The sequence below is a fragment of the Myripristis murdjan genome, chromosome 15, assembly GCF_902150065.1.
Source record: "Myripristis murdjan chromosome 15, fMyrMur1.1, whole genome shotgun sequence".
NCBI classification, from domain to species: Eukaryota; Metazoa; Chordata; class Actinopteri; order Holocentriformes; family Holocentridae; genus Myripristis; species Myripristis murdjan.
This window is the reverse complement of record NC_043994.1, coordinates 19,033,585-19,043,713: the sequence shown is the minus strand read 5'-3', so window position 1 is coordinate 19,043,713 and position 10,129 is coordinate 19,033,585. Positions and strand designations below refer to the sequence as shown.

At 45.0% G+C, this 10,129-nt stretch overlaps 1 protein-coding gene and 1 non-coding gene across 2 annotated transcripts in view; both read right to left on the bottom strand.

Annotated features, from left to right (window-relative positions):
* Window positions 1–73: 73 nt before the first annotated feature.
* pprc1 (PPARG related coactivator 1) overlaps window positions 74–10,129 on the bottom strand; it is an 11,318-nt gene continuing 1,262 nt past the window's right edge. Inside the window, exons 2-14 of the mRNA XM_030070278.1 lie at window positions 8,550–8,645; window positions 8,289–8,438; window positions 7,945–8,025; window positions 5,699–7,850; window positions 5,495–5,548; window positions 4,210–4,270; window positions 3,752–3,819; window positions 2,291–3,020; window positions 1,758–1,967; window positions 1,558–1,636; window positions 1,332–1,453; window positions 810–961; window positions 74–542 (exon numbers count right to left, since the gene is read on the bottom strand). Coding sequence (XP_029926138.1) covers window positions 439–542; window positions 810–961; window positions 1,332–1,453; window positions 1,558–1,636; window positions 1,758–1,967; window positions 2,291–3,020; window positions 3,752–3,819; window positions 4,210–4,270; window positions 5,495–5,548; window positions 5,699–7,850; window positions 7,945–8,025; window positions 8,289–8,438; window positions 8,550–8,645 — 4,059 coding nt within the window. The 3' untranslated portion in view covers window positions 74–438. The remainder of the gene's footprint in view (window positions 543–809; window positions 962–1,331; window positions 1,454–1,557; window positions 1,637–1,757; window positions 1,968–2,290; window positions 3,021–3,751; window positions 3,820–4,209; window positions 4,271–5,494; window positions 5,549–5,698; window positions 7,851–7,944; window positions 8,026–8,288; window positions 8,439–8,549; window positions 8,646–10,129) is intronic.
* Window positions 1,064–1,203, bottom strand: LOC115373179 (small nucleolar RNA SNORA50). Its single transcript, XR_003929510.1, has one exon. It is a non-coding gene; the product is annotated as a small nucleolar RNA SNORA50 (small nucleolar RNA).

Below are 10,129 nucleotides of genomic sequence, written 5' to 3'. Positions count from 1 at the left end.
TAAAGTATGTATGTAACCAAACAGAAATGTGACACAAAAAATGCAACAAAAAAACAACAACAAACAACTCATGTTCGGTTTTGGTATTTATTCGGGTTTGTAGTACATCTGAAATGTATTACACCATCTCCCAATGATTTTTCTCCATTTTAAAACATATTCTTTTTTTCCCTCCATACAATTCAAATCTGATAATACATTTAAATAAACTTTAAAAAATTATTTAATTTTACTCCATTTTTTTTTTTTTAACTCTTTTACTCTTTTCATACAAATCTTCACTTCAATAGAAGGTGTTAGCTTGCACAAACAAAACAAATTTGGAAAAAAAAAAAAATCTAATACAACAAATAAATGTAAAGGCTGCGTTGGCGGTGTAGGTCCATCCAACGGCTCTGAGGTAAGTGTCTGTCGCCTCCTGTGGCAGCAGGCCTCCTGTTACCTCCTGTTCAGATTCTTCTGGGCCTGCTTCAGTAAAGTGTCAAAGTCTAGTGCATCGAACCTGCCCTTGGTAGGCAAGGGTTCGTACTCTCTATTCGAATCTGTAGGGGGGGAGAGACATAATTAGCATCACATCAAAAAGGAAAATAAAAGGAAGGGAGGGCAGTGTACAAAGCCTCGTGTGCATCTATCAACTGCTTGTCTTGAATAAGGTTAGGTATCTGAGAAAAAACAAGCTTAATCTACAATCTATTGATGTTTGGACAGTTATTAATTTTGAAGGATACAACCCATATGATTCAGACAACATTTGGTGTATTTTTTTCCCCATCTTTAGCATACAAAGAGCAAATCACAGGCATGCCTACCCAGGTCAGCATAGCTGGTCTGACAGAACTGTCTCCTTCCACCAAAACACAGATCAAACGGCAGCTCATCAGGCTTGCGTAGCTTACTTCCATTCTCGATGGCTGTGAAAGCATCCTTTGTGGAATAGTAAGTCACAAACCCGTAGTTGTCCCTGTCATAGAGGGAGGGAAAAAATACAATACATTATATTGTACTCAGCCTACACTAATTTTCAGTCTAGTGAACGTCTGACAAATGTTTACATGGGTTTTTGAGTTGTGACTTGCTTTTAAAAGAGCAACCTGGGAGTTTTGCCAAGAGGCCCCAGTTATGAACAAGCCTGGTGTTGTTTTAGCACTGTAGCTTGGCCTAGGAGGTCACAGATATGGCCAACAAGGTTCAAAGACAGTGCAGAGTTTCTAATAGCTGATTAAATCGTTTCATCAGTAAAGTGGTAGATCAACCAGAGCTTTTTCGCCCCACCAGCGATTGACCACTAGACTGAAAAACAAAGCATGTATACAATGTTTTTCTCTACTTACCCATGATCTCTAAAGTGCAAGGTGCAGTCCTCAATCTCTCCATATAAAGAGAAGCGCTCTCTCAGTTCCCGCCGAGTCATCGTACCCCGGATTCGGCCAACATAAACAACCCTGCGCTCCTCCTGAAAAACAGTCAGTCAGATGATCAACACAGTGAAAACAAAAGAGGATTTGCAATATATGGTCTGTGTGAGCAAAAGCGGTTCACACAACCTAATCAACTCACAATGGCTTTCTCCTTGCGTCTCTTCACATCTTCAGAATCTGCCCTTGGCCTGTGTGTGTAGCCGGGCTGATAAGATGGGCTGCAGAAAACAAAATGAAATTCACATTTAATTTTTGCAACTATTTTGCAGAGACGAAGCTGCATAATCTGTATTAACTCCCATCCAGATGAACATCATGGTGCATGCACTGAACTGTTACCTGTGCAGTCTTCTTCCTCTAGTCCAGTGAGCTTGTCTCTGAGGGGACTGAGAACAAGACCGTGATCTGGAGCGACTCCAAGAGCCAGAACGGGAGGAGGAATATGAGTACCTCCTCCTCCTGGGAGGCGAGAGGGAGACTGAGGGAGAGGACACTGAGGAGGAGCGGGAGGATGAGCTGGAACTGCTCTCAGAGCGACGGGGACAATACCTGGAGAGGAATAAGGAGGATCAGCGATCAACATGGGGAAATCACAACCCACAGAAATGGGTGCTGGATATTGCATGGGTTGCAAATGTGCACTTGCACAGTGCACATTTAATCAATATTTCTGTAAATGTGCCAACTGCAGTACCTGGACGTGTTGTTAATTAGCAGTTAACATAAAGACAATTAAAAAAAAAAAAAAAAAAAAAAAACACTCAACATTGATGCAGGCAACAAACATGAAAGCAGTCCAGTGAGTAACAAGCAGCTAAGAGAAAAAGTAGTCACAAACAGCAGCAACTATTGCATGTGACTGAGGGCTTCACCTTTTCTTAGATGGAGAGCTTGATCTAGACCGAGAGGAGTGGGAGTCAGCCTCTGAGCTACTAGATGTAGGGCTCGGGGAACGACGGGATCCTCTCTTTCTAGGCCGGCCCCTCTTAAACTCTTTGGGGCTTGACTGAGGGCTGGGGGTGCGAGAGGCAGCGGGCCGACGGTAGGACTTTGCAGTGGGTCCTTGCCTGGGAACCGTTTCCTTGACAGCAGCATCAGGCTCCTGCCGAGCGGGGGAGGCGTCCGGAGTCTCCAAAACAGAGCTTCCCTCCATCCCATCAGTCCTGTGATCCAGGGTCTCTGTTAGTGGAGACTCCTGGGATTTTGTGACCACAGCAGTTGAGGTGGCCTGGAGGGAGGATGCCGAGGATGCCGGGGCAGCTGTGGGTGGCTGTGTAGTGGCTGTAGCGGGGCGCTTAATCGCTTTGATGGTGATGGAAGGCTGCTGTTTGACATTCCAACGCTTGCCTGACTCACCGGTGGAAGCGCCCTTGTTTGGGAGGCAATAATCATGATCCATGAATGCTAGTTCAGGGGCTACAGTGGCAGCAGCTATAGTGGGTGTGCCCCGAAACTTGGTCGACGGCAGAGGCCGGGCTTCTATCTGGATGACTTTGGAGGGGCTTGGCTTGGAAGCTTCAGTGGCCCTGCCCTTTCCCAGCAGGGCCACAGGGGCCAGAGGCCTCCACATCTGGTGGGGAGGAGTGGCTGGTGGTGTCAGAGCTGAGGGGGCAGAGAAAGAGGGTTAAGCAAAGAAATTTGTTGTACAACAATCAAAAAGCATTTCGCTTCACAGTGATGTTGGACTCATTATGTGTGGCAGGGTGAACCAGTGCTGAAAAAGTACCGTTGAGCCTGATCAGATTAAACAGGACCAGAAACCAGAGCATGAGCTGTTTGTTTCACATCGCATAGTTACCATCATCAACTTAGAATAAATTCACCCTCACAAATGTTATAAAAACAAAGATTCAGGCCACCATACATGTTAAAACCAGAAGTCATACTCCAGACGACTACATAATCATATGCTCCATTTTGATGACCATGCTGTTTTGCTGGTAGCATCTGAGAGCATGAAAACTATGTGAGGCGAAAATATGCCTCATAGGGAAAAGCTTGGCATTTTAATTGGGCCCTCTTAAAAATATCAAAACAATGTTAATTAGGATATTTGGAGTGCCTGGATAGCCCTCTTAAGTACTGTTTTCCCGTCTCCAAGAGCACCACACACATTCTTGTTCTTCGTCTGATCACAAATCAACCAGTCATCTTTTTCTGAATGTTATTAGGATACTTAAATTATATAAAAAAAAATGTTGTGTTTTGTGTTATTTTAATGATTTCACTTAGAACCCCTGGGGTTTATATTGATACTAAAGTTATTGGTACTGGGACACCTCTTGAATTTGTTTTGCTCACCATTTTAAAACACGTTTGCCCAGAAAACGTACCTGCAGTGCTTGAGAGGTCATTAGCTCTCACACGCTCCACAAATGTTTTCTCTGGAGCCAATTCCACACTACAAAACAAGCACAAGGGTCTGTTAACACATACCACAGTTAAACAGTGTAGCCTGCACCTCTGTCTGTCTTCAGATGAGCTTCAAAACTAATCTAGACAATGACCATAAAAAGCAGAGTGCACAGATTTGAAAATGACAAGGTTGTTACCAGGGCCCTACAAACAGCAGGGTATGAGGTTTGCGGTAGGTCTTGGCAAAAGGTGGATATAGGCCACCTCCCCAAACTCTCTCTCTCTCTCTCACACACACACACACACACACACACACACACACACACACACACACACACATATACACTGCAAGTAGTGTCACTTGCCAAGAGATTCCCAGTCAAACAGTTGCTGCAACACTCACACAGAGCAGCATGAGGGCTGTAGGGTAACTCACCTAGAGTTTCCTACAGCAGCTGCTCTACCAGAGACCTCCGGCACACACTGCTCCTCTTTGGCTAAAGAGAGGGGGGGAAACAGGGAAGGGTGTGGATGAACATAGGGAAAAGAAGGAACTGAGTGAGGAACAGAGAAAATGGAATGACTGAAGATTGTGTGTGGCTACAACTTCTGCAAGATCAGGTAACACTGACTGTACAACTTCCGTGGCAGGCACAAAACGCAATGGACACAGTGTCTAAGTAATGTCATCACTGCATACATTCCACTAGGACTTGTTTCAGAACAGAACTAAGCTTTGAATATGAAGTAAGACACATGGTATTTCTCATGACTATGATGTACTAAACCAAGGTGAATTCTCCAAATGGTCAGCAGCTGTACATTAACCACGACATGAACATTGGAACATCCACTGTGATAACAAACCCACTGACATGAGAGCAATGGCACATAGAGTCTAATCACTTGTTCTGCTTGGGGCCTATACATCCGCCCAGACAAAGACAGCAGGGCGAGAGTTAAATGGATTTGCGGACAGGGCAGAATTCCAGCAGCTGAGCAGACAAGAGCACAAAGCTGCCCGCAGCGCCCATCTCTTAAAGGGGAACATTTCAGCGACTGTCACTGCCAGAAGCTCCTAGAACTGGTTAACTCCAAAAAATCTTTGCACTTAAAAGAAAGTGTTTAAAAATACTTCCCTGGAAGGATTAGATAAGCCTGAAGTTCATGTGACCTGTGATATCATAGGACACTTTTGTTAGACTATGACCTCTGAGGTCTCCTTGTTTCTGCTGCTACAAAATATCCAGAGGAGGTCTTCTGGCTTGACTCTTGACCTACTGCTGATCATATTCCTTAAATCTAAATACAACATTCTACACAACAGATGTTTGGGGCGATGGAAATATTCAAGTAGTAGTGCCATACGCCTTCAGTCAAACTCACTCCACCCCGTAACACAGTACTCCTATCCACAGATAGCCATGCAATACTACACGCAGCTTCCTGCCATTACGAAAGCGGGAAAGTGATACTCTCAACCACATTTAGCCGCGTACAGAGCTATGTGACCCACTGAGCAGTTGACCAGCACAGCTATGCATGCACCAGCACTACAGCGTGAGCACTGGTTCAGTGAAAACTCATTAGGGAATGTGTGACCATCTACATGATACAGACAAGCATGTTTCCTGAGATAAGAGGACTGGCAAGGAAGAGTGAAAACAATAGATGATTAAATGGATAGAGTGAAATCAGCCATTGATTTGAATCTCTCTCACCTTGGGTCTCTTCAAACTGCTCCAGCAGGCTTGTTAGGTCAGAAGCTTCGATACCTATAAAAGATTGTATTGATTCAAGATTTTTTTTTTTAAATAAATGCATGATAGAGTACATTTATCCACATCTAAAAAAAAAGTGTTTCCATGTTATCAGAACGTCAAGGATGAAGATACAATTTTACTAACTAAAAACATTAGGCTCACCAATCTCACTGGTGAAGGCCTCAATGAGCTCCTGGGTTGGACTCTTGGCCTTTGAGGGTTCTGTGGCTGTGGTGGGTTTCCTTTGTGGTCCAAGCACAGCCGTTAGGCACTGAGGGGGGTTAGAATGAGTAGCATGGGAGGAATAGTGCTGGGTACCAGATACTGCCAGTTTGGAAGCCTTACTATCAGATGTGACTGACTCAGTCATGGAAGTAGCAGCAGCAAGACAGGCCACTTTCTGGGCAAAAGCAGTGGTTTTCTGCAGGGCAGTGGTACCTATCTGGGCAGGCACAGCAGCAGTGGTGGGTTTCAGTACCTCGGTAGTGGTTTTAGAGAAGACTTCACTGAGCACCACAGATTGAGGGGAACCTGGATGGGACTGGGGCCTTTCACCAACTCCGGCTTTTTCTCCAATGGGTTCAGAAGAGCACTGCGGATCAACTGGAGGCATCAGCTGTGAGGCTGGTTGACAAGAAGATGGTGACCCAGAGCTGTGTGGCACACAAAGTTTAGCAGGGAGCGAGGTGGACTGTTGCTGTGTGGGTAAATTCTTCACAGAGCTAGGGGCAGCGCCTGAAGGACTCTGGACTTGAGAGGGTTTTGGAGCAGAAGCTGGTTGAGGCGCAGATGCTTGTTCAAGTTGGGGTTTAGAAATTGTAGCAGCAGCGGCAGACTTGTTGGTAGAGGAAATCATGTAGGCTGGTGGTACCAATAGTGCCTCAGGGGTAGGTGGAGCCCCAGGCCCCATGGGCTGCCAAGCCGGTTTGACTTCTACCTCTTCCTTCTTCCCTGACAGGACAGGGCGGCGAGTGTCTCTAGTAGTGGGGTCTGGTAAGCAGGGGATGGGTGGAAGCTCTTTAGGGAGCTCTGGAAGGCTGGGCCACTTGGTGCTGTGGTCATCTTGCCTCTCCACTGGAGCAGGCTTCTTCTGCTGTCGGAGCCGCCGGTACTCTTCCAGACTAAGAGGTCTGGGCTTGGGCTCTGGAACTGGAGGGGCCACAGAAGGGAGGGCTTCACTAGGGGACAATGTGATCTGAGGTGTGACAGGGCTAGAAGATGCTGAGTGGCTATCTGAGGACACAGGGGCTGCCTGGGTGGCAGAGAGGACTGCTAAGGTAGCTGCTGGTGAGACATCAAGCTGCTCTGGTGTTAAAGCCAAAGGTTTGGGTGTTTCAACAGACTGTGGGGGATTCACTACAGTGGATGGACCATTAGGCTGACTCTTCTCAGAGCTAGCATTTAATGGCAATGGGTCTTGTGTAGATGACACAGATCCTGTTACACCTATTTCAGGGGGTAGTGTTAGAGTGGTGATGTCTGAGTGTTTTTTAGTTTGGCATGCACTTAGTTTAGGTTTTGAAGAGGAAGCAGGTGAGGTAACAGGAACCGATGGAACGTTGTTTTTCATCTCCTCTCTCACTGGCCTTTTTTCAGGCTTCCTGGGTGATTCCTCTACTGCGGTCCTTGCTGAGGTGCTCCGAAGGACTCTCCTCTCTACAGGTGGAACTTCCTCCACAAGTTTGGGTTGTTCCTCCTTCCTGCTTTTCTTTTTCTTTTTTCTCCGAGAGGGGCTTTTTTCTATTATCTTCTCCTTGGGTCTTCTTATGACCTTCTCATCTTCCACAGCTGAACATAGGGCTGAGGTCACAGGGCTTGCAACTCTCACTGGAGCCTCACTGGCTGTGGCATCATCATCATCATCATCATCAACAACTATATGCTCGGAAGTGTCGGAGGTTGCATTTTCTGTTTCATCAGGAACTTTCTGCTCAGTTTCTAAGGACTGTTCAATTAGTGGCAGGGAGACAGGGAGATCTGGGATGGCAAGGATGGGCTCTCCATGTTCACCTTGATCCACAACTTCGAGCAGGATGCCTCCTTCGGGTAGCATGTGTTCCTCCTCTCCATTTTCCACACAAATGGTCATACAATATGGGTGCATATGCCTGACCAAGTCCCCCAAGCTAAGAGAAAGGCCATCTTCGCCCTCCTGCTCAAGGGTGACGGGAAGAGGGAGGGTCAGACCTCCCCAATCCAGCAGCTCTTTGTCAGGAGAGGAAGGCTGCCTCGTTGGGCTCAGGGTGAGGGAGCCATCTTCCTCCTCCTCGCCATCACTCCTCTGGACAGAGTCAGCCTGTATTCTGGGGAGGCTCTGAATGCAGAGGGGAAGACAAACATGAAGTCATACCCTGAAATCTGTCATCTGTACTAGATGTAATCTATAAATTGTGTGCAGGGAGGGCTACCTTTCCAGTTGATAAGGGTCTTGTACTGCAGATAGTGTCTTTATCTGGAGGGGAACGGGACAGGCACAGCAATCTCCTGAGCTAGAGAGTGAAGATGGAAAAAAAAAATATATAAAACTAATTATGCCTAATGCATGAAATTAATACACAGAGGTAATATCACATTTAACATAATCAGTAAGATGTAGTTTTAAAACCAAGACACAGCAGCTGATTAGGCTTCTGTTCCCCTTGTAAAGCTTGTAAGGCTCTGCACTCTAGCTCCACGGGCCAGATGGGGGTTGTAATGAGCAGGCATGTGTGAGGCACTTTGTGCGCTGTGAACATGACAGCTGGGCACTAACCGGAGAGTGTTCCCTGCCCTTCTGACCTGACAACAGGTCTGAGTCAGGAAGTGTGTCAAACGGGGACAGGTTCTCATCATCAACATTATCAAGGATCTCTGTCAGGGCAGTTAGCAGCGTTGCCTCGCTCTCGTCATCAAGTCCTTTAGCCTAAAGTAAAACATGAAATTATAAGTTATGCACAATGTACACCAATTAATATCTGTTAAATGTTTACACAGCACAGATTTATCTAAAGTGACCATGTTAACAGAGTCTTGCCTCTGCAGTTGGTGCGTCCTCGAAGATGGAAAGGATGGAGGGGTCTAAGCAGCTTTGAAGGGCTTCCAGAGTTTCTCCAGAGCTCAGCCCATCAGTCTAGAGAGAGGAAAAATATTTTTCTTGATATGCAAAACAAAATAAAAGCAGACAAAATAAAATGCATCATTTAAACAAAAACCATAAGCCATTTCCAAGTGCAGAAGTGCTCCGTTACCGATGTTTAGCAATTACAGCACAAAAAGTTGATGGGCAAAAACATCTCTGTATAAAAACAAACTGTGACCCCAATTTCCACAGGTAGGCTAGATCCAAATCTAAAACAAATGACTATCCATAGTATCAATAAATGTTTTGAACATTTCTACAGACTGACTTAATGCCTATATTGAAACTAGAAATTACTCTTTTTATGTCAGCATATTTTCTTAAAGAACTGAGATGTCTTAAATGATGTATGCTGTTATCAGTGCATAAGGTTTTCGCTCATGTGGAGGTCACTCTGGTACCAGTTAGTTTCAGTAAGCGTTGCAGTTTAACACTGGGTCTTATCTGCTTCATTGTATAATGACAGTTGGGCAATTGCGCTGCAATTGAAATTTTGACCATTTTTTGGAAAGTAGGATGGACTCAGAAATAAAGCCACAGCCTGCATTTGCATAATTACCCCTTTTGTAGCTGTAAGGAGCCACACAGTTGAATGAAGGTAAAGCACAACAACAGTGATTAGTAGAGGGAAATATTCACAAATAACGCCCTTTACAAGTGTTATTCAAATAAAACCTGAGATCAAGTTTGAGCAAAAGCTGGAGTCTAACAATTTGGTAAATCTAGGTTATGTGTTTGATGACTAAGCTGTGAATAAGCCAAAGCACAAAGTGTTGGCACATGAGAATGGGCCTCTGAAAGGAAACCCCAGAGGGCAAGGGAGGGCACATGTTCCTAGTTCTAGTTTGGATGAGGAGGAAAACAACATATCACAAACATTACCTACTAGATATGCAACTCGCACAAAAAGTACACAAATGACCAGTAAGATTTCACAGTTTTGGTGATACAAATGAAATAATGAACTCAAACAAACTCATGGGGTAAGGGGACTTAAGCTCAGGTGGCTGAGGCTGAATGAACAACACTGATGAGTTTTAAATCTCAGTGCAAAACCCCCTCCAGCTAATATCTTCTAAACCACAAAGGAACCCAAACATAATTTTAAATAGACAGACTGCATTGGAAGAATGTGGGCCACAGCCTATCTATTGCATGAATACCACAAATAGGAAATTACTTCTCACTGTCAACTGGGATTTCATTTGATTTGATTTTTACTACATGATAAAACAAGCCATTGAACATTGTTTCAAATGATAGATGTTTGAAGGATGTGCAACAATATGACCAAAACACATATCCCACAGTAAAGTTGTAGTACTACTGATAGAATGGAGCAGCAAAACTTTACAAAGAAGTGTAATCTCCTGTTGACCCACGTGTTTCTGACCATACATACTGCATATAGACACAGGACGCAGACATGTTTGATCCTCGCCTCACCCCGTATGGGGACACTCAAACCACGTGTT